Source organism: Orussus abietinus, unplaced genomic scaffold (assembly GCF_000612105.2).
Source record: "Orussus abietinus isolate OABI.00-Male unplaced genomic scaffold, Oabi_2.0 scaffold29, whole genome shotgun sequence".
Taxonomy (NCBI): Eukaryota; Metazoa; Arthropoda; class Insecta; order Hymenoptera; family Orussidae; genus Orussus; species Orussus abietinus.
Genome location: NW_019395567.1, coordinates 916422 through 939290, shown reverse-complemented (window position 1 = coordinate 939290; position 22869 = coordinate 916422). Strand labels below are relative to the sequence as shown.

Sequence of the window (22869 nt, the reverse complement as noted above, 5' to 3'; positions counted from 1 at the left end):
TCCGTAGGTCTATCGAACTGATTCCAGTCTCAGCGAAAGCCTTCGAATCCCTAAATTCTTTATATCATTATTCGTAAACTTTCGCAGAGCTTGGTAGAAAAGTGCATAAAGAAAGTTTACTTCGACACGTCCTGTTTCTCGATGGCAAATTTAATAACGACGCGATCGATCGATTACAGGTGATAGTGTAACATCAAGGTTGCGGTGGGTAGTATGTACGCGGATTGCTCGCAGGAGGTGGGGCGTTGCTGCTCTGGAAATATGTCGAGTTCGGCGTGTAAGGGTATTGCTGGAATGGCGGCTGTGGCCCTGCCGGGGTCGACGGCGCCGACCTGACCGACCCGGACGACCCCATGTGATGCATCGTCGGCACAATGTGGTTTATCGCGTTGACAGTGGGCGGTGGTGGAACGGAGATGTTGGTTGGAGGAAACACCGGCGGGTAGTTCGAGTTTCCTGGGGTGTAGTTGGAAGGGTACGGAGGAAAGTGTGCTGGAACGTCCAACTGCTTCATCCCGTCCGTGGAGTCTGTGAGAGCGCAGCCATTTGCAGAAGCTGCACCGAGGACCTCAGCCTTGCTCGGTGCAGGCTTGCCGGGTGTTACTATACAGGCTGAAATGTTAATATAATGTAATAACAAGGTGGATAAAGTTCTTACGGTGGCATGAAAATGGTTTCCGAGGGGTCTGTGAAACTTTTCTTCGAACTGGGTGCATCGAATAGTTTGACACTACCACGTGAATTTGGAAGTTAGGAAAGTCCTACCACTTGTGAGATTTAAATCTTTTCATTAAATTAATTTTAAATTAATGAATTTTTAATTATTAGCGAAATTTTAAACAGTTTGGTACACCTAGTTTGTAGAACTTGGACTAGCTAAATGGTACTAACCGTTTGGCGTGTTCGATGCAGAGTCCACGATGGAAGGTGCAACGTTCCGCTCTCTGTTCGGCTCACCTGTTGGTACCACCGGAGGGGAATCCAGGGGTTTAGCGTTGTTTGTCTGGGAGTATAAATCTAACACTTGGTGACAGATGTCTGAAAGATGAAAAGTACAATGGTAGTTTCCTGGTGAATTAGGATCTCTTGTGGGAAAGGATAGAAACCTTCTAGGAGGTCCATCGTTACGTCTTCGACGAACATATCCCACCAGCGTAAATGCTTTGGTTGTCTTCCGTTCCAGTCTAGTACTTCAAATTTACGAAGCTTTCCAGCTAAGTACATTAGAGCGACTGCTATGATCTCAGGTTCCCATTGCAGCGAAAGAGTGGTGCATAAACTGGAAGATGGGAATACATTAATCATTACAACAAAGGTTGTTTGATTAACGTCTAGTTAACACAGCCTCACCTGTCGTTTACAAATGTCCAAGCCATTTGTACCATTTTTTGTAATTTGTTTTTGTCCCCTGAAGTGAGAAAGTGGAAGAATTGTAGTAAATATTCATAATTATTGGAATGTTGGTTAAAATTGAAACCTTGTCGATACCTTTTAAGCATTTCGCATACTTTAGAAGGTAGCTATAAGGATGTTCCACTTGCAAGTCGAACTTAATTGTCTGTAACAATATCCTTTCAAGCGTCATCACTTCTTCCTGCAAAATCAATGTATTTTTATCTTGAATGAAAAAGGCGTCATACGATTACAAAAAATTAAGTGAAAAACTGTACCTTTGGATCTTCCCCAAAAGTCATGAACTTTTGCTCGGTAAGTAAAGTCTTTGCCGTTCTTATAATATCTTTGCACTTTTTTGGTGTTTCTTCAACTTTACCAGCCAAAAGAAGGCAACAACATGCAGTCACCTATAAAAATATATGTATTTTTTCTATGCTATTTTGAAATTAGTTTCCAGCAATATTTACAAATGGCCTAGCAATTATCTCTTGATAAATCGATCTTAAGAGGGATAGCCAACGGCTTGACGTATACGTTAACGTTAGCGATAGCATTAAAAATACTTACGTAACGTGGAAAACTTTTGAACGAATGGAACATGTAGAATCGCTGAAAGTAGACGACACCAGTTGCCATCGTATTGTATCCCAGGTCCATTTTGGTGCCCGTGTCGATGATAAACCGTGCACCTTCCTTACGGTATCGGCATTCGGTTTCGTAGTTGATACCATCTTGAATCGATGGGGTATTCCGGAGTTCCTTTTTCTCATAGTACCAGCATGGCATTTTCAAATTTTACACTACAATTAATAGAATAATCGACGGTGAGTAAGTAATAAAACAACATTATGTAGTATTTCTTTAAGACTGTACATAGAAAATTGAGGACACTTTTACCACTCACAAGAACTTCATACATTCGTATTATTCACAGCACATGAACAATATTTGGCATATTTCGTTACAGAACTAAAATCATCATAAAAAGTGTGTTCTTAACCAACAACTATCGCAGGAAATTCTTACATCTCGCGATCATGACAATCATCACCTCTCCGCCAAAACAGAACTTAACTAAATTGATTTCTTAAATTACCCACGCGGTTTTCACCACACGGAAAACTGGATCGACAAAATCAATGTTTAAGGTTAGTTTCTATTACGCGTTTATAAGCTTGTTTCTCCTACATCCTATTCAACGGATCCACAAGAAATTCACTAGGGCTGGATTAACCAATCAGATCATCATAACCTATATTTCAAATCCTGATCGTGAAATATTTACAATGTTAAGTGCGCTTTTTATAAAAAATTATACACAATGTCTGTTTTATTATTAATCGTTCAATGCACATTAGAAAAAGTAATAGTAGCAATTGAAGTTTGGTAAAAGAAACTTAAAATAAACATATGGATCAGTAGTGTTGATATGTTCATTGCCGCACAAGGTTACATTTTAAACTCGACGTCGTAAACGGAGCTTAAAATACCTCAAATGCGGCTCATATATCTGTTCACGTTTTCATCATTTCCATAACGTTAAGCGCTTATTTTCAAAACATCACAGACTGACGGGAATACATTTCTATGCCATTAAAACTTTATCTTCTCTATACTCAGAAAACCGAGTTGGTAATTTCTGACACTAATCGTATACAAGAAAAATAAAGGCATTTGTTATGACAAAATGATGCTAAGTCATCGATCTAAATGTGGCTAAAGCCACACTGATTGATTTATAAAAATACTTTTGTACAATCACTGCATTAAAAATTATTCGGAATCAGAGATTTTTAAATGCAAATTTTCCTTACGAGTTAATATGAACATTTGACTTTGTCAAAATGTATTCCAAGATCATAATGTAGTTGTAATTCTCCTTTGATGGTTTTATCAGTCTTTGAGAAACAGTCTCTTTTGAATCGACACTCTCTACAGTTATTTGTCTGCATGTGTACCTATAACACAAGCATAGCATATAAATTATAAATCATTACTTTAAACATATGGAACATTACAAGACGATATGAAAATAAAAATTATTGCCTGAAGTATTTGCATCTCCCATCCTCTGGCTACAATTAGGGCACTTTAAAGAGCCTTGAACTTTTTCATAATCTGCCAAACAGAACTGGTGCATTATAGTCTCACAATTGTTGCATCTTTTACCCTACATGCCAGGTAAACAAAAAAAGTACTTCGATTATTTCTTATTTATATATTTTTCTTGATGCTAATAATGTAGATTACTTACATAAAATATAATTTGTCTACATAGACAGCATGTATTCAGAGGTCCATCGTTAAGTGTTTTAAGGTACGTTATTAATTCAACGATACTTCTCACACCAATGTAATAAGAACCTTCCTGTAATGAATGCTCGGTAATGAGAATATTTCTGAACTCCTCCCATACCCAGTTAATCCAGACTTACTTTAGAAAATAACCATCTCTGGGCAATCATGTCTTTAAGAAACGCATCACCATCGTGTTTAGACATCGATTGTTTTAACGAGGGGCAAAAATTAAGGCAATCGATGCTCGATGCGCAACTATCTGGTGACGTAACGATTTTATGGAGTACTTTTTTTATTAATTCCAACTGATTGGCCGGTAACTCCATCTGATATCTAAATAATATATTTCAGGAGTAATCAATGATTTTAACACGATTAAATCTTAAGTCAAAAGATAAAAATGAGGCTAATAGCATAATTACAAACTTACCGAGTCATATCATCCTGTACGGCATTTGTAAGTATCCAATATTTTTCTCCGGTATGTTCGCAATTTGCACTTTTTATAACCAGCGACAATCGCTGCAGCTCTTTATTTATTTCAGTAATGTACGTCTGAGTTGGTCTATTGCTTTCTAAAAAAGAGACATAGTTCAAAACGACCAACAAAACACGTGTACAATACTATGCATGAACCATTGTATTTTGTACAATGTAAAGTATGGTTTGAAATTACATTAAACGCTACACACCAAATATTTTAATAATCAGTTCTCGAGCTTCCTGGTCTGACATCGTACCACGATCTATGACCGCTTGAAATAACTTACAGTAACGGTAATCTCCCATCTTCTCAAATTTAAATATTATAACAAAGTTTAACAGGGTTCTAGGTTATCCAATTCCAGCAGGACTTCCAAGGACTTCACTGCCATATTTTATTTAACCGTCATTTTCAATAAAAGAACGTTATTGGACCCATTCGCAATGAAGTTTCAGAGCCGCTGGTGGAAACGATCTACATTCCGATTGGTTAAAACCAAAGAAAAGTTTCCCTAGTGAAATCGTTAGCCAATCAGAATTCTTATTTGCAACTTGTACAAAAAAATGCACATATGTATATTATTAAATATTACGGTAAATAATCATGCGGTCAAGGGAAAATCGATAATTGCAAGAAATAAACGAAAGTACCTTCCGAATTCTGGCAGGATATTAAAGAAACGGTTCCGACATCATGCACTTCGAACAAATTGCTGGCACTTTGCACATTGTTAAAAATGGCAAAAGCAATTCCAGTAATAATTTCAGCAGTAAATAATTTCTACTTCATTCCAGGTAATAATCAAACAACGCCACTAAATTTTTGCTGAAAGAGCGAAATAGGCAGGAAATATTACCAAAATTCAAATATAGGAAGTTGGGAAATTCTAGTATTGGAAGTTTAAACAAGTAACATTTTAGAAGTAGTATTAAAATCTTCACACGGAATAAGAATTACTCACGGTTAATTGAAATCATTGAAAACAATGCGAATATTGTTGAAAACATTCAATTCTCATAAATTCCCAAGGAATTTAATCATCGGTTATATTCTCATTCTCAATTATATTACCGGGTAATATAACGGACTAAAAATTTTAGTTACACAATTAACGATTAATCGTAGCGTTTTGTAATCCGTGAAGCCTAAGCCGAGTTTTACTTTGTCAATTAGTTTAAATTATAAAAAACAACTGGAATGTTATGCAAAAAAAATTCACTTTTCATAAATTCCGACAAATTCCCAAGGAATTTAATCTTCGGTTACATTACCCGGTTAAAAATGTAGTTACGTAAAAAACGATTAATTGTAGCGATTCTTAATCCGTGAAGCCTAAACCGAGTTTTAATTGGTCAATTAATTGAAATTATAGAAAACAAGTGGAATGTTATACAAAAAAAATTCACTTTTCATAAATTCCGATAAATTCCCAAGGAATTTAGTCGTCGGTTACATTACCCGGTTAAAAATGTAGTTACGTAAAAAACGATTAATTGTAGCGATTCTTAATCCGTGAAGCTTAAACCAAGTTTTGATTGGTCAATTGGTTGAAATTGTAGAAAACAACTGGAATGTTATACAAAAAAAAAATTCACTCTTCATAAATTCCGATAAATTCCCAAGGAATTTAATCGTCGATTATATTACCCGGGTAATACAAGGGACTAAAACTCTAGATGTATGTAAAAAGAGCAGATGACGACGCACCGATGTTCAGCGATTCTGGAATTTCATGGGAATTTTTCTCGCGTACAAACAGATTCGCGTGAGAAATGTTACATTGTTGCGAAGTCGCGTAACTGGTAAACATTTGGAGGCTTATATGAAAGTTTTATCGCATGCGAAAGTTGATGGTATGAACTCGAGAATCGGGTCCCAGCCTCCGTGCGGATTGTCGGCTGGCGATATTCCAAACCCCGCCTGAAGATATCTCCTCGAGGGAGTGGAAGAAGGTCCAACCAATCAAAAGAGGTTCGCAGCTGGTCGGGGGAGGTCCATGGTTCGACTCCTCCTACGGGAACCCCTCGCTCCCCTGGGATCGAGCGGACTCGAACAGGGAGGTCCCTTTTGGTCCTCTTTCGGCATCCCTCGACTTTGGGACTCCTTCGGGACGACGAGGTGGGAGGAAAGAAGGTCGGCCCGATGATAGCTCCGGACTAGACTCCGCTTTAGTCTCCCGGAACCGTCCTTCTATCCGCTCGGTCGCTCCGACTCGTCTTCCGGTCCTCCGACTTTCGCCACCTTGGATCTCGCGTGACCATCCGGATGGCCCGATGACAACGGGAGCTGAGAACCTTTCCGACACCCTGGGAATTGCTGCGACAAACTTGCGGGAACGGGAAACAATTGTTAGGGCTCAGAGAATAAGAAACGATTATTGGAGCTGCGAGAATGTGAAATGATTTTTGGAGGTGTGAGAATAAGGAATAATTGTTTGAGGTGCGAGAACGAGAAACAATTGTTAGGGCTGAGAGAATAATAAACGATTATTGGAGCTGCGAGAATGAGAAATGATTTTTGGAGGTGTGAGAATAAGGAATAATTGTTTGAGGTGCGAGAACGAGAAACAATTGTTAGGGCTGAGAGAATAAGAAACGATTATTGGGGCTGCGAGAATAAAAAGTAATTTTCGGAGGTGAGAGTAAGAAACAATTGTTGAAGGAGGCTACGAGATGCGAATGCAGTTTATGGATCGGTAGCGTATCCGCGCCAAGATCATTTTGGAATTTGAAAGACTGGAGAATTCCGAGGTGGGGTCTAAAAGTGCACTTCAAGGATCAACGATGAACCAAATATCGTGCTGTTAGTTTAATGCATTGTTATTCGTGACGATAGAAATTGGAAAGTGATCCAGTGCCTCGAGCAGGGTGCAAGATTTCTGGTTACCACCTATTAGAAGTACCCTGATGAGTGAAGTCGTCCGCACCTTCCTCAGGGTTAATAGCAACGAAGAGTGAACTGGTTCTTCTAAATTCTTCCTATTAAACTTGAAGACACCTTCGGAAATTCAGACCATGACCAAAGTACCCTGGAAATACTGAAATAATTCATACCATCATTGTTAACCCTTCTAAACGGTTCTAAAATAGCTACCGAAGAGATCTTCGAGGGTGGCGTCGAAAGCCTGTGGAAAGTCATACACAGAATATTTCGTACACGGACCCATGACAATTCCTACAAAGCAACAAGAAAAGGAGAACTTAACCTCTTTGCCGATACGAGGCTTGGCTCGAGTCCTCGCGTCTGCTCGAGGAATACTTTCGACACCTCCGGTCGCGCGTGACTGCCCGATGATATCGCGTTGTTCGTTGGCTCATTAAACTGGCATGCCGATGACGGTTGAAGTCGTCGGATATTCGATTAACGTTGTCGAGAGGCCCGAGAATTCGGTCCGGGAATTTCCCCAAGAGATTCTCGCCGAGCGCGGCTACGGGGCGGGAATATAAATATATATGATATTCGGACTGAAGTCTGCGCGCCGCCATCTTGGAATCTCTTCAGCTCGCGGCGACGGCGAAGTATTTAATCCATTAAATCGTCCCTTGAGATTCTCCGCCAGATCGAAATGATCTGACGACGATCCCGATGACGTTATCTCGGAAATCCTCAGATTCTCCATGCACCGGGGGCACTTTTCTCCGCGTTAAAAAGTCCTACATCAAGCGCCAATGACTCACCGTTGGGTTTCATCTCGAGATTGAGGGCCCTCGTTGTGAAAAATCGGACTTGGATCGTTATCACAAATGTTCTTCGCGGATCGACTCTGTCGATACTTTGAGGGATTTTAAGAGACCGGGAAAGTGGACGAGTGGAGAATGAGGTGACGACGGTGGTGGTTGAAAACAATCGATGTTCGATTTTCGAAGGATGCAAGAACAGCGCGATCGTAGCGTCACTTTGGACTGTTGTTATCAACAATGGCCTGGCCAAAAACTGGAGCAACGACCGCTCCAGCATCCGGTGGGGACACCTTCGCCGATGCAGCAGATCGAAGGTGAGATTTCATTACATTATCAGTACAAGCTCTTTCCTATGGTACTAGCAGATTTGAACAATTGCCTTGCGACTCGGGAATGGTTTATTCTAGTAATTTCGGATAGGCATAATCTTTGCTAAATATTATAAATATCTTATTATAGGGCGAACCAAATATTCTCTTCGCGTGACTAAATCCTTTGCCCGATTACGTCAATTATTGTTCATGGCTCGCAACAATTGTTAAAGTAATTTCGTAGATTTAACCGAGTCGTCTGATTTTATTGACTAAAATATTTTCTAAAATTAACGATACGACTTACCCAAAGCGTTTTGCTCGATTGAAGCGAACGAGCTTGGTCGAGTGAAGTAAAATTCGAAATGTTTTATCAAATTAAGCAAACGCAGCGATTTCGTTCAATGAAAGATATTTTTTTTTTATTCCGCCTACAGGGATCGCGTCCTTCCTCTTCTACGTCTCGCTCTCTGGGGGAATCTCGTACATCCTGACCCGATCCACTCGATTCTATCTATACGCGCTTAGCTAATTACTATTTGGGTAAGCGACCTTTCCCCCACGGCAAATCGTAGGGGTGTGTCGCGCCGCCTAACAATGCAACAGGAGGACGAGCTGAAATGCGCGAAATGCGCGTTAACCTACGAAACGCAGGAGAATCGACGGAACTCGGTCGGCTAAAAGAGGCTGCTTGGCCAAGTATAAGTTAAAATTGGACTCGGTCCGAGATTAACGAGTCGCATTGGCAGTCTTCGACTTCTTTTATCCTGGACCCATCGGCGATACGCGAGCCAGGAAGTCGAACTTGATCGAACAAAATGGCGGCGGCGCGAAAGGTGCATCATCGCTTGGGCGGCCTTATTTAAATATAAAATCTTGAATATTCAAATTACTACCAGGACAATATTTCCATTGCACGGTAACTACTTAAAACTCGGTATATTACGTACATACAGATATAAATCTAAACCCTGCACATCGAATTCTTAGCTGAATGATATTAAATTAAATCGATGAGGGCGGCCATATTGTTTTTCCACCTGGCCGACCGAAAATCCAAGAACACCCGGAACGCAATGGATCCAGGACTTGTATATTTACGATTTTATGTTCCAGGAAGGAGGAGGATATATTTTATACAAGGTGTTCATTTTTAACAATTGTTTCAGCGTGTCTGCAGACCGCTGGCCAGACGAAGAGGTCGCAGACTCCGCGCTTGGAGGCGACGCTGACGCAGCTCTCCTCGTCGATGTCGCCTTCGGAGTCTCGTAACGACAACAACAATAACAATAATAGCCTCGGTGGAAACAATAACGAGGGCGGGGAAAATGCAGGAAGCTGCGCGGCGGATCTGCCGCCGAAGAGGCCCTTGCATCCTGCACTTGCAGGTGCAGGTGCAGCCCTGGAGGCGAAGCCTCTCTGGGAAGAGTTCTATCAGCTGGGCACAGAAATGATCGTTACCAAAGCTGGTCGCAGGATGTTTCCGACATTCCAGGTAAGTCTTGGCCCGATCTTCGTCTTTTCTTAAGATATAAAAGTGCGATATATCATACCAAAAAGTCAAATTATTTATCCAACTTTTATCCAAACTGAGTGCATGAAATTATCTAAAACTTTAACACGTGATTATGGAGGCTGTAAGGAAGGAACGCGCTGCCCGTGAAATTTCATTTTCATTTTCAAATTTCATAGGAGAAGTTCAAAAATCTTTTTAAATAATTTAAGATGTTTTTAAAAATTGGCGAGGTATAATAATGATCTGAAAAAGTGCATTTTAGATATAAGTAAAAATTCTTGAATTTCCCCTATGACAACTGCATGTAACCCCTTCAGTCAGTTTTGTGCAAGTGCATCGATTGGATCCCTTTCAGTGCCGCATCTTCGGACTGGACCCGAACACCGAGTACCTCCTGGTGATGGATTTTGTGCCTTGCGACGACAAGAGGTACAGATACGCCTTCCACAGCAGTGCCTGGGTCGTTGCTGGTAGAGCCGATCCCATTTCACCTCCCAGGATCCATGTGCATCCTGACAGTCCTGCCAATGGGGCACATTGGATGAAACAACCGGTCTCCTTCGACAAGCTGAAGCTGACCAACAACCAGCTGGACGACAATGGCCACGTAAGTGTCCACTCTTCCAGAAGAGTGTGGTACTTCACTTTCAACATTAACACCCGTCGTCAATACGTCGTATGATTAAAAGGCACATTTCAAGGGTAAAATTGAGAGATAAATATTTATCAATGTTTATAAATGATCCGGTGGACCCTAAAACACATATCGGTATTGGCCGTAGGTTTGTGCCGTTTAATAATAAAGAAATCATTTCTTTCAAACGAGGGATCGAAATTATGCAAGAACGAAGGAGAATATTTTCGGAGCAATATTGTTGATTTTGGTTAGTGGAATTTATTTCAAACGGGGAAAACGGCACGAATTTGTGGGACAGCCTAATAGATATCGTGGTAAAAAACGGAGGGGATCGTCTTCTGACTCTCTTGATGGGATTTTCTTCCTTTTCTTCTCTCTTGGGACGAAGTTTATGGATATTCGCGAAAGGGTCGGAGGCACGCGAGACGGACGAGCCGACGAAATGCCGAAACCTCGGCATAGCGGCTGTCGTCCAACTTTTCCGCCGTTTCTCAGCTCGGAAGCATAAACCCGCGCCAGTCAAGAGAGACATGGCCGAGTTGAACGGGACCGGCGATTTAGTTCACGTGTTTGCCGTTTCGGACGAGTTCCCTTTAATTGGCCTGAAATACGACGACCTCGGCCGAAAAATGCCGGCAAGAGGCGGGGAAAATCGGTCTTTCTTTTTAAAAATTAAAAATGGCTGCACAGGGAATGGTAAACCGAACCGATCTCTTTTAAATAACAGAAAAATTCCGCCTAAACTGCACCCGCTACAGGTCTTTACGTCAAATCTGTGAAAATCTACATTTTTAAGGCGACGCGAAAGTTCCGTCAAAAAGATCTCGTTTATGAAACTTCTCGCCGAATAATTCCAAGATCTACCCCGTAAATATGCCGGCTATAAGGAAGCTCCTGACATCCATGAAATTAAATTTTTTTACACGAAATTTTAAAAACGTCTATAAACAAGTTATTAAAAAAATTGAAATTTCATGAGAATCGGGACCTTCCTTATTGCCTCCATATTCCCGTGGTAAAGTTTGAAACGATTCGGTACACTCGGTTTGGGGGAAAGTTCCAAGAACAATTGATTTCTCAGATGTCACTATCACATCCCCTTAATCGACAGAACTCGGGTTAAGAGTCGGTTACGAGTAGCTAGGATTAATCGGTACTTGTGTAACCAGCTTTACTTTCCATTGGGAAAAAAATTCGGATATCTCGAGAGTGTATACAAGATACAAGATCGAGGAACGCGTGTCCTTAAGACACGAGGGTCTGAGAGAAAGAGGGAAGAAGGGGACACACGTGAGCCAAAATCCGAGGAGGAAGAGACACGACGGGGGGTGGTCACAATGTTTGACAGCCAGGAGAGTCCCGGTGACTAATTAGAAGAAAAACTAACCCACGACCCGACCCAACGGCAACCCGACGCCCTCTCTTCCTTCTTCCCTGTTCCTCGGCGACGTCTGCGTCCCTCTCGTTTAATCGGCCCCGAAAGACGTGTGCGTGAGAAACGCGAGAGCACGCGTGCATTCCTCGGTTACAATGTTAAAAATATCCCCTCGAAGTATACCGTACACGTAATCGAGGTTTCCACGGGATACAATGTTTCGAAATTTCGTATACAAGGTTTTATATACCCGTACACCCAAAATTAATTTTTACATTCCAGCGTACGCGTACTGAATTTTCAGATTTTTTTATAGCAATTTTTGGATGAAGCTCTATACATTGTGACTGTCACAAGACGTGCATATGCAAATTAGGATATTTTTGTATTAACACACACACGCGCGCATTTTAAGAGAAGCACGTTGTGGCGCGTTTATTAACATTTCGTTTTGTTCGGTATTTTGGATACCTTTAATTTGTATGAATTCTCACTCTTCAAATGTGTATTTGTATTCGAAATTCGAGGCAGACGTTTGGAGGTAAATTGAAGGTGGTCGAAATGTCGAAACATTTTTAGTGCTTTCTTGCTGTTCTTTCTTCCTCTTTCTCCGGGGAGAAAGAAGAAAGTCGAGGAGTTCCCGGTTCGCAGCCCTGAAGAGAACTCCCTTGGCGTCATTGCAAGGCTAAACGAGGACCACCGACCTCGTTTTACCGCAGCGTTTTACGGTCGCCATGGATTTGGACCTCCTTTTGAGGATCTCTGGCAAGACAAATCCTCGGCTCCCCGGAATGCGCTTTTTTCCTCCTCCGTTCCTTCCTTCCCGAGTGTTCTACATATTGCTCTGGCGTGCCTAATTATTGAGCAATTCCGGCGCTTAGGATGAAATATTTCGCCTTCTTTTGACTTATTACTACAAAATGGAGTATTTAGTGCAACGCCCCACAAAAAATGTAGGCTCATTTGTAATATTGTGCAATGGGCTCTGCCGTGCCTAATTATTGAGCAATTCCGGCGCTTAGGATGAAATATTTCGCCTTCTGACTTAAATTATAAAAATAAAAATAAAAAATATTATAAAAATTCGTGGAATGGTTCTCCGGATTAGCTTGAATAAATACAGACGCCTATCGGGATCTATTTTATACCGTGTAAGGAGTTGCGGTGGGATTCATACGCGTTATACGACGATCCAAGATGGCGGCGGGTTCTTGTATACCGCGTCGATGATGACGAGGAACGTTTTTTTCTCGGCTTTGTAGAACTTTGTAGACGATGCACTTTTGCCTCCCTGACCTGACCCGAATACCAGCTGACGTGCAGTGGAAGCACTTATTTTTCCCTCGGGACATTTTTCTTCTTTGAGACTTGTCCAGATGTATGTGATTCACCTCTCCGTCTGTTAACCTAAAAATACACCCGAGACATTGAAAATGAGACACTAGGCGAGGAAGCTTACCGATACTTCACCGTTGCGTGATTTTCTGGAATTTTGCGATTACCTCAAGACGTAACGTCTCGCGATCTTCTTTCCTCATTTAATTGTTCCTTAAAAGTGGGCCGCCATGTTGGTTATTATTTGCGAGATGTTCGAAAACTCTTGTTCTAAATAGAAAGGCGGAAAAAGTGAAGACGAGCGAAGCCGAACGACTTTTTAGGTCCACTAAACTCTACCACCGTGGTTAGGGGTTCGAACTTCAAACAGGATTATTTCAGAAACCACGAGCGTCAGGCTCGGGGCGTCTTTTCGCGGTCCATCCTTTGAGAAAGGTTATGCGCCGGTAAATAGAAAAAGAAAAGAAATAAGAAAGGAGCGCAATCGTACCATATCGCAAGAAACATAAGACGCGGTGATCGCGTAACTCAGCCTTTACTGCCGTCTCTAAAAAAAAAAAGAAACACGTGTAACTTCGCATAACAATTCTCAAACCGTTAAATCACCTACTTACCAATACCTCTTAAATAAAAAAAAATTACTACAGCCGACATCCGTATCCATAGATTCTTGCATGGTTGTCGACTTCAATCTAATAGTAATAAAAAAGTAAATGTCCTTCCCAGATACCTCGCGAAACAGTAAATGTCGCGGATAAACAGCCGCCAATCAACTCACAGGACGCCATCTTGGATTTCCTGCATCTCGATTAGCGAGATTACGCTGATTATGATTACCCTTACGGTTATCGTTACGCCAGGTATCTGAGGAGTCCTTAAGGTGATATGAAAGTCGCATCTGAGATGTCAATCATTCGTGAAGCTTTTCTCTTAACTAGGGGCACCGAATCATGTGAAACCTTAACACGTGATTACCAAGGTTCTAATAAAGGTCTTGAAAGTCAGGAAATTGAATTCTTCGAAAAAAGAAATTCTTCCGCCTCTCGTCCGGGATAATTTTTCTTCGAAAGTTGAAATCTCGGGAGTTTCAAGACCTTCATTAGGACTTCCACGATCACGCGTTAAAGTGTCAAATTACTCGGTGCACCTCAGTTTGGAAAAATGTTTTATAAATATTCTGACTGTCGTACGTATGTGACACTTTCGTATCACCTTAACCCTTCTCCCTCGTAAGGAAGTGTGTCGGTTTCAGATCATTTTAAACTCGATGCACCGATACCAGCCGCGATGCCACGTGGTGGTGGCGCCCTCTCCGCCAGGCTCGGGGCCCGACCCGAGGACGGAGAACTTCAAGACGTTCGCCTTCCCGGAGACTAGGTTCACGGCCGTGACGGCGTACCAGAACCATAGAATCACGCAGCTGAAGATCGCGAGCAACCCTTTTGCTAAGGGTTTCCGAGATTGCGAGCCTGACGACTGCGATTCCCAGGCCGGAAATAACCAAGCGGTGCAGAGTCCTGCGAAAAGGGCAGCCACGGCTACGGGAAACAGTGCTCTACCTAGTTACGCGGCCGTCGCGGCGGTCCCGGCGATAGTGGCGCCGCCGATCGCCGCGGCGGGTTCCGGAATCGCCGCCATGCCCGGTCACGAACATCATCAGTTCTACGCCACGACGAGCGCCGGTCACTGGGCATACCCCATGACGACCACCACCACGGCCACCCATCACGTCCTCCACCCTCGCGTCAACTCGACGCACTATGTCGCGCACGCGCACTCGCATGCGCACGCCCATCATGGTCACGCTCCCGGGACCGGAACCCACGCCTCCCCGCTTTACGGCCCCCGATAACGACGCAAGGCCACCCCTGCGCCCGGAATATGGATAAATCAAAGAGAACCGACCTGAGAGAACCTGCGGACGGACTTTTCATCCTCGATTTCAAGGCGAAGAGGCTGGAAGAACTGGAAAAGGACTCGACCAGGAGCGCACTCCGGTAAGAGTCCGCCATTTTGGTTGCGCCGTGTATTGCTGAATTTCGGTGGAGGTTCGCACTGTATGGGGTGATTTCTGATGTTTCGGGATAGGTAAATGTAATTGCGGTTAAGGTTCGATCGCGAATGAGAGGTGCAATTATTTTCGAATCGAGATAATGACTCTTTAGGAGTTGGAGAAGGATTTGACTAGCTCACTTCGGGAAGCGTCGCCATTTTGGTTGCGCCGAGGAACGACTTTCGGTGGAGGTTCGAAATACCGAATCATGGTGTTTTAGGTGGGTAGAAAAGTCTTTGCGGTTTTTAAGTATCGATCGCTTATAAATCCACAATTATTTGTTTATTGACTTAATGTTAGGCGGCGCTTATACCGTAAAATAGGGGAAGAGAGGTCAGAGATTTACCTCCGGGTGTAAACCCAGCGCAAGAAGTGACCTGTATCGTCTAACCCTTAAAGGATACGTAGGTGGTCTATAAATATTCAGTTAGCCTCAATGTAAACTTCCCTGGGCCTCCGTGTCTCTATACGTCGAGCTCTAGTGGTTTTACGAGCCATTTCGTTTAACGTCTTTTCCGCCGGCCATTTTGGCTCGCCGCGTACAAATCGATCGAACAGTTTCCGTTCTCGTAGGGTAGGACCGTTTATAATGTATCGGTTGATAGTTAGACGTTTCCCGGAAAGGGAAGGAAGTGTCCTTTGTAGAGTGTTAGAATCAAAGCGTCTATTTATGTGTGGTGTCACGAGGGCCAAAGGGCGCATTTGACTACACACGAGAGCCAAAGCAAGAGAAACTTAAACGTGCCGTGACACCCCTTCAGGGAGACCCCCAAGTGCCTCGATAAATTATGCCCGAGTGTCGTGCCATTACGTGCAGCTTGCACGTAGTTAAGCCTTAATAATTAAGACCGAATACTACATTTTGCCCGGTGAACAAGACGCGTCGTCGGTGAAAAAATGTTTTGTCGATGGCCATCCCGCGAAATCGTCATTGTGCCAAGATTTCATGTACGAGCGCCATGTTGTATGTGATAATGTATGCGAGAGAAGTGGAACGCGAGATGTCTTTTAATTTATCTCGGTGTTTTCATTTAATCCTCTCTTCTGCATGGTTGCATGGTTGCAGGGGGAGCACAAAGCTGCATTGCTGCGAAAGTGCATAGAAAATTGCGCCGGGGAAAACAATTGGTTGAAAATTTGCGGATACCCATCATGGACGGTGCGGAAAAAATTGCCAGCCGATCGGGGTGTCTTGTTGCATTTTTCATTTTGCAGGGTTGCAACGAGGTAAAAGGTAGCTTCGTAGTTTTCGTCGACTGGGATTATTTACGGCCCGTTTTAGGGGAAATATGGGTATCGGACAGTCACATTTAAGACGTCATTTAGCATTGTCGCGTCCCTCGGTGCAGTCGTTTCCGTTGAGATCGCTGAAGTGGCCGTAAAATACATCTTCCTACCCACTATTAGTATCTTACCGAGAGTCATTAAGAACGTCTGCCTCGCCCCGATGAGAGAAATCGTGGGTGTTGGGACGCTAATATGTTTACACAGCACGTCTCTCTCGGACGCATCAGTCACTGCACGTCCGTCTCTGCGAGACCTAACCTGGACTTTTTACAACAAAGCGCTAAGTATCCAAATCGCCGAAACAATCTGCTTTCAACTGCAGAAGGTCCCATTGCATGCTAGAACTTAACCGCGTCCTTATATCTTCTGTACTTTCCTTAAAAAAGATGGCGCCGGCGCGTTCACTCTTCTGCATGCATTTCAAATACACGTTAACTCTTCTTTATGCTCCTGAATGGGTATTTAGTGGGAATAATATATCAGGTTTTATTCAAAACGACACGTTATTTGTTTTTATTATTACTACAGGAATTCGCAGAAGGTATATTAAGACATAGCTGGATTCCAATAAATGTTGGATGTCCGAAATCAAGATGGCGTCGGTGCGTTCACTCTTCTGCATGCATTTAAAATACACGTTAACTCTTCTTTATGCTCCTGAATGGGTATTTAGTGGGAATAATTGACCAGGTTTTATTCAAAACGACATGTCATCTGTTTTCATTATTACTACAGGAATTTGCAGAAGGTATATTAAGAGTTAGCTGGATTCCAATAAATATTGGACGTTCGAAATCAAGATGGCGCCCGTGCGCGTCGCGAGGGTGATCCGCATTATTCACAACGACACATTATATTTAGTTCCTCGCTCGTTTCGCAAGGATTCTCTCGCCACTAACTACGAGGGGGGCGAAAAAACTTGAGAAATGAATCGGATGAATAAAAGTGCATCCGCAACTAGTTCCTTCGTGAAATATGACGGCCATAAGGGCCGTGAAACTGTCGTCGCTTCCTCCCGTAAGAATACCGCACGTGGGGCAGAGTATTTCTCGCAGTTTCAGCCATCGTTAAGGGAGCAACCACCCTTCGATATCTCGGAAACGTATACCAAAAGCTTTCCTGAATAAATATTTACACAAGCCTGGTAATATAACCACGAACGAGAATATAACCGACGATTAAATTCTGTACGAATTTATGAGAATTTATGAAAATTGAATTTCTAATGACGTTGAAGTTGTTTTCGGTATTTTAACAAACTGCAAGGTAAACATTGTGCTACGTGAAAATTTGTATCTTATTTTTTAAGAACTTTAGCTTTTTATGCTTCCGATACCAGAATTTCTGAACCTCCAACAATTACGTCCAGCCACGGTTCATCGGCTAACCTAACCTCCTAACCTTTTGTGCGTCTTAAGATTAATAAGAGGGGCAACGCAGACTGCGGAAAATAGAAAATCATCGAAAGCAAGAAAGGCATCACAAATTAAACGGGCACTATTTATAAAAAGTGCCTTGACATTATGACTATTACATGTTAAAAGCAATAAATTACTTCGATAAATCAATTTAAATACAATTTCTCGTAAGTTCACCGGGGTTTTTTAAATTACCGTAACGTTCTCGGTTATATTGCTGGAGTTTAAATTCTCGAGAATTTAAAAACACTATCTGTAGTATCGAAAGTTTTATTAAGCCTTAATCGGCGTTTCTTTTTGAGAAATTACCATACCGTGGATAAAGAAGTCCCTAGAAAAAGGAAAAAAAAATGGAAAACTGGCGCGTGAGATTTCCAATAGGTCTCTGCTTCCGCTCAATGCCGCGAGAGTGCGCGCTCGGCGCGAGATTCCGCCGCAGCCGCGGTCCTAAAGTTTATATAAAGCACTCGGCGGTACTCGCGGTGTCGTCGGTCAGAGAGAGACGGAAGTAGGCGCTCGTCACGGGGCAGAGAGAGACAGAAGAGGTTAGGACGGAGGGGTTTTTAAAGCCCCGGCCCAAAGCGTAAACATTCGAGGTGCGATTTGACGTGCACTCGCGTCAGCCGTTCGAGAGGAGCGTCTTGCGGTCGGGTATACGCTTTAAGAATCCCCAGAGAAGAAACGGTGGCTGGAATCGGTAAATCTGTCATTGCGGCCATATTCGAGCGTCAGCCGTTCGTTCCTCTTCGCGCCCGGCGGAATATAAAGCGTCTCTTCTCCTTCCCCTCTCGCTTTGGATTTCTTATTTTTTTTTTATTCGGCTTCCCCGGCTCCGCTTTCGTCGGCTGGATCGCACTTTTACGCCGCCGGACATTTTTCCACCCGATCGCGATTATAACCGCGTATCGCGTTTCTTGGTTTATCGCCAAACAAGATGGCGGCCGCTCTTCCGCGACCACGTAAGAGCGGTCCGGTTCGTAACCTATTTCAGGGAAACGGGGTTTTTGCTCGGCTGCATACTTCGCGGTGGTGCCACTTGACGAATGAAGATTCAAAGAAGACTCGCCGCCGGATGGGAAACGGCGCGGAACGCACGCTACCGAGACGTCATAAATGCATCATCGATACGGTAATTCCTTCCCGGTTACCCGCCGTTTTCGGAACGTCATAAATACGTCATCGACGGGAACCGCCTCGCTTGGGGAACCTTTGCTCTTCCTGGGCATGATTTAGTCTAAGCGTAATGTCAAATGCTTGTTTTTTAGCTTGACCACCCCTGAGCTGACCCTGCTCTCGAATTTGGAGTGCCCGACGTTTACATCTCCAATATGGCGGAGGTTTAGTAAATAGCAACAAGTGGGCCAGCTGTTGGATTAAAACTGAAGAATTACCTTTCTATGTCAGAAAGACAGGAAGACGTGAAACTTAACTACGGTCAAGAGACGTAGAATAACAGCGAGTTTCATATCGGCGCTTTTCCGGAAATTAAAAGTTGCTTTTGTTCTTTTTATGTTAGCTTTTGGCGCGAAACTCTGCCGCATTTTTTGATTCGGTTTTGTTGCCGATAGAGCGATGACGAAGCGAAGCTTTCCGCAGCTACCGGGTGAAGAGTTAACGTTAGGTAAGTTGACATTCAGTCCCTGTGGTTTTAATTTCGAGTGGGTTGTTAAACAGGCGAAAGAAGTGCCGATGAACAGGAAGAAGCGAGAAAGAGTATGGGAAGGAAGATGTCCGTCAACTCCTGGCAGCAAACGACTCGACTGGCGAAGACATACGCTGCCCGGGTCTCCCTAACTCCAGGACAAGTTTACATAAACTTCTTCGTGGGTAAATAAGAGTCAACGATCTTCGTAATTTACTCTCGTCGCCGGATCGAAGTGCCTACCACGTGCGGAAAACCACCGCGGCCATCTTTGGGCTGACCTTAAGCTATTCACAACGTTCTCCCGAGCCCAGACTCGATTATTACTTACCCTGCGACATCGTTACACCGCATTTAATTATTCTCTAGTATCTATTAGAACATATCTGTCTTTGATCACACAAAAATGCGATTACTTTATCTATTACTATTATAAGATAATCGTAAAAATGTGATATTCATGTATTCGGTTTAAGGGGATGTGAAAGCGGCATCTGAGGAGTTAATCGTTCATGAAACTTTTCTCCAAATTGGGGATACCGAATCGTTTCAAGCTTTACAACGTGAATGTGGAGGCTATAAGGAAAATCCTGACACCCATGGAATGTCTTTTTTTTATAAAAAAAATTACTTAAATGTCTATAAACAAATTTTTAGAACATTAACATTTTATGGGGGGCCAAGACCTTCCTTATAGCCTCCGTATTTATATTGTTAAGTCTGAATCGATTCGGTACATCTAGTTTGGAGGAAAGTTTCATGAACTTCTTTGACGCCACTTTCACATAATCTTAACGGCGAAAAAAGTTTAATCTTAGATATAAGTTTGCCGCGTGAGAGGATGCTTGCTAATTCTCTGAAATAGCATATCGTTGAACAAAGTTTGTGCTGGACAACTTCGGCACGCGTATCCTATCTCACTGCTGGAATCCTCATATGTCTGTTAACGGGTCTCCCTAAAGCGTACGCACTCCGGGCGAGGTTCCCAGTCGTTCGTAGCAAAGGAGGCCTCAGAAAACGAGCAAATAACTCGCTTTTCGTCCTTTCCACTTCACAGATCTGCTGGACCGAAATATCATTCCTCGAGGAAGCTGCGCGTGAAAATCGACTACTGAGAATCGCCAAGGAAAAAGCGCAGAAAACGGCACGTCATCGCCGCAGATTCCTGGCGTTTCAGTTAATCACCCAGGTCAGACGGAAATTTAAATTCAGATCTTTATTCGTCATTAATCTTTATTATTCATCGAGACGTTGGAAAGAAGAAATTGAAAATGTACAAATTGGTTCGCCTGAAAGGTTTTGGTTATAGTGGGCCTAAGAAGAAAATCAGATGGTCCTTGAATTTCAATGTATTATTTTGGACGGAGTCGAATCAATTTAAACGCGTTTTTTTTTTTAGTAATAATTTAGGGGGATAATTTAAAAATACATGTTTTGATTGCTCGATCACTAGGTGGCGAGTAGAAACGGATAAGCTTCACCAAAGATCCGCTTGGTAGCGCCACAAGCTGGATGACATACTGCTTCTACTGTTGCGAGAGAGGGAAAGTTAAATTGCGATTAAATGAAAGTTGCGGCAACGAGAATTATTATAAACAAGCTGAAGTAAAGGCGGAAATCGTAATGGCAAGTTATTTTGGCGAAGTTGTATACCCATCTTCACGTGCGTTCTGGTTTAGTGATGAGTTCGACGAAGAGGACCAGGATAATTCCGAAAAGTATGTCATAACCTAGCTGGTTTAAAGTTTTGTCAAATAATTCTCTATCTTTCATATTTTATACGTAAGGCTAACTAAATTAAATATTTTTTAGCTCTTTCGAGTTTAATGCCGAATGGCCCAAAGGCTCACCAACAAGTATCAAGACACTTTTGATCATCGAAGGGGATATGATACTTGGTAATGACTTTGCACTTTGTTAAGTATTCCGGTACCTTGAACGATTTTACATTTTGAATTACTTTTAGCAACTAAGCTTCCAATATTTTGTAGTAATAATTTTCCATTTGTTCGATCTCAAATTCTTAATTGTATAGAATATATTGCTTGTTAACGGTAAACATATAATTATCATCCGATATAGATTTCTTCGAAACTTGCGTACTTCACGATGCCAAAGAGGTTTGCAAAATTCATCATGGGTCTGGGAAGCCATCCTTCTTTTATTCAATTAGTGAAGATTTATATATTTGTTCAGTCAGTCCCGACGTAAAACTGCACCACACTGGTATATTCGTAGATCAAGTAAGTCTGCTTATATATTATACCAACAGATTAATGTCTGATATTTCCAGAATTTATAAATATTATTTCTAGATCAGCAATATACTTACCACTGCCAAGGGAATCATCGCAGTGACTTGCAGTCACTCATCTCAGTACAAAACTATGGAAAAAATAGAAGCTCCGTCCTTTCTCAGATCACTTACTACTAAAGGGACAACGAGATTAGAAAAAGTAGATGCTCCCCGGATAACGCAACCAAACATTGTCAGTGGAGTATGTGCCGGAGGTACGCAGTTCACATGTTATGGTCTTCTACACGGTATAACCGATAAACTCAATATATAATAGCAAATACTATTTTTTTCAGCTTTATCCTTTGCAGACGCTATTAAAAAACCTGCCACATTATACGTGTTATATGTTGATGGATTCTCTCTAGATTCTATTAGCGCTAAGCCATTAATAGACCTCTGCGTCGAATTAAAATGTTGTAGCCCTCACCAAACGACCGTTGCAACAAATGTATTCAATAAAGGAAATCTTTACATATAAATAGCTCCTTTTAACATAATGGCTTAACGATAGTATATACTTAATTCAGTTTGTATATGATCTTAATGACAGGTAACTACATTTTACATTATCTGAAATATCAGAAAATTAAGTGAACTGTATCGCATAAATTCAATAACTTTCAGTTCGGGTTTTTCCAGGTATAAATTAAACAAAGCTTGATTCTCCATATCGATTATCGATTTCCCACCTTGTAGCTGAGAAGTGGAATCCAGCTGCAACAACCAGGTATTGTTTACTGCGGATATTTATGCATTCTAGAAAGAGAGCAAAGGTCTAAGTGTATTCGATCATGTAACCGTTCGTCCATCTCCTTGCATCACCAGCAGACCTGTAATCTCGCCGGCGGGCTCTTATCATCTCGCTTCAGCAAGTCCCGCCAGCTGTTGTCCCCGGCAATATAAGTCGGCGGACAATTATTCCTGTTTTACTTTTGACGTAAGCGACAAAACGCGGTCTGATAAATTCAGTTTCCACGAGTCGAGTAGGCCAAAATGAACCTCTCGTCGTGCCTTTTTTCTCCCTGCCCCCTACTTAGAGTGCTAAAAAAGCAGCGCACTTGCTCGACTCTCGCCTGCAATCGGTCCGACATGTGCAGAGGGCTTTGCGCGTTGCAGTGGACGTCTTCGGATTACAATCT

General features: G+C 42.4%; 4 protein-coding genes across 6 annotated transcripts; 2 read left to right on the top strand and 2 right to left on the bottom strand.

Moving 5' to 3' along the window:
* Window positions 1-132: 132 nt before the first annotated feature.
* Window positions 133-2974, bottom strand: LOC105701651 (cyclin-K). 3 transcript variants are annotated; one of them, XM_012428588.1, is made up of 8 exons: window positions 2269-2974; window positions 1963-2195; window positions 1671-1802; window positions 1489-1594; window positions 1351-1408; window positions 1107-1279; window positions 892-1038; window positions 133-612 (listed from the first exon to the last, which is right to left on the bottom strand). In XM_012428588.1, exons 2-8 carry the CDS (start codon window positions 2179-2181, stop codon window positions 194-196), a joined length of 1254 nt encoding a protein of 417 aa, XP_012284011.1. In that variant the 5' UTR covers window positions 2182-2195; window positions 2269-2974; the 3' UTR covers window positions 133-193. The 3 variants fall into 3 exon arrangements, with proteins under 3 accessions (XP_012284011.1, XP_012284003.1, XP_012283995.1); XM_012428580.1 differs by having other exon boundaries at window positions 2293-2974; XM_012428572.1 differs by having other exon boundaries at window positions 2300-2974.
* Window positions 2975-3072: 98 nt separating this feature from the next.
* On the bottom strand, window positions 3073-4734 carry LOC105701670 (non-structural maintenance of chromosomes element 1 homolog). Its single transcript, XM_012428601.2, has 6 exons — window positions 4386-4734; window positions 4124-4268; window positions 3831-4026; window positions 3650-3763; window positions 3442-3565; window positions 3073-3353 (listed from the first exon to the last, which is right to left on the bottom strand). The coding sequence occupies exons 1-6, from the start codon at window positions 4480-4482 to the stop codon at window positions 3334-3336; spliced, it is 696 nt and encodes a 231-aa protein (XP_012284024.1). The 5' UTR covers window positions 4483-4734; the 3' UTR covers window positions 3073-3333.
* Window positions 4735-6370: 1636 nt separating this feature from the next.
* On the top strand, window positions 6371-16071 carry LOC105702343 (T-box transcription factor TBX1). The gene is made up of 4 exons (XM_012429845.1): window positions 6371-8171; window positions 9338-9663; window positions 10040-10291; window positions 14284-16071. The coding sequence occupies exons 1-4, from the start codon at window positions 8027-8029 to the stop codon at window positions 14881-14883; spliced, it is 1323 nt and encodes a 440-aa protein (XP_012285268.1). The 5' UTR covers window positions 6371-8026; the 3' UTR covers window positions 14884-16071.
* A 4908-nt stretch (window positions 16072-20979) lies between these two features.
* Window positions 20980-22209, top strand: LOC105702229 (proteasome assembly chaperone 1). Its single transcript, XM_012429631.1, has 5 exons — window positions 20980-21149; window positions 21244-21329; window positions 21514-21674; window positions 21747-21942; window positions 22024-22209. Exons 1-5 carry the CDS (start codon window positions 21055-21057, stop codon window positions 22206-22208), a joined length of 723 nt encoding a protein of 240 aa, XP_012285054.1. The 5' UTR covers window positions 20980-21054; the 3' UTR covers window position 22209.
* The last annotated feature ends 660 nt before the right edge of the window (window positions 22210-22869 follow it).

What these genes read in the sequence shown, in the direction of transcription:
- LOC105701651 (XM_012428588.1), bottom strand. Translation starts at nt 2,181, where the DNA reads ATGCCATGCTGGTACTATGAGAAAAAGGAACTCCGGAATACCCCATCG. An exon ending in TCAAAAGTTTTCCACGTTAC is followed by an intron (nt 1,803 to 1,962) that starts GTAAGTATTTTT and finishes ATATTTTTATAG; the next exon opens with GTGACTGCATGTTGTTGCCT. An exon ending in GTATGCGAAATGCTTAAAAG is followed by an intron (nt 1,409 to 1,488) that starts GTATCGACAAGG and finishes TTCTCACTTCAG; the next exon opens with GGGACAAAAACAAATTACAA.
- LOC105701670 (XM_012428601.2), bottom strand. Translation starts at nt 4,482, where the DNA reads ATGGGAGATTACCGTTACTGTAAGTTATTTCAAGCGGTCATAGATCGT. An exon ending in ACTGATTATTAAAATATTTG is followed by an intron (nt 4,269 to 4,385) that starts GTGTGTAGCGTT and finishes TCTCTTTTTTAG; the next exon opens with AAAGCAATAGACCAACTCAG. An exon ending in GGGAGATGCAAATACTTCAG is followed by an intron (nt 3,354 to 3,441) that starts GCAATAATTTTT and finishes CTTGTGTTATAG; the next exon opens with GTACACATGCAGACAAATAA.
- LOC105702343 (XM_012429845.1), top strand. Translation starts at nt 8,027, where the DNA reads ATGTTCGATTTTCGAAGGATGCAAGAACAGCGCGATCGTAGCGTCACT. An exon ending in GCCGATGCAGCAGATCGAAG is followed by an intron (nt 8,172 to 9,337) that starts GTGAGATTTCAT and finishes CAATTGTTTCAG; the next exon opens with CGTGTCTGCAGACCGCTGGC. An exon ending in GGATGTTTCCGACATTCCAG is followed by an intron (nt 9,664 to 10,039) that starts GTAAGTCTTGGC and finishes GATCCCTTTCAG; the next exon opens with TGCCGCATCTTCGGACTGGA.
- LOC105702229 (XM_012429631.1), top strand. Translation starts at nt 21,055, where the DNA reads ATGGCAAGTTATTTTGGCGAAGTTGTATACCCATCTTCACGTGCGTTC. An exon ending in GACCAGGATAATTCCGAAAA is followed by an intron (nt 21,150 to 21,243) that starts GTATGTCATAAC and finishes AATATTTTTTAG; the next exon opens with CTCTTTCGAGTTTAATGCCG. An exon ending in CGAAGGGGATATGATACTTG is followed by an intron (nt 21,330 to 21,513) that starts GTAATGACTTTG and finishes CATCCGATATAG; the next exon opens with ATTTCTTCGAAACTTGCGTA.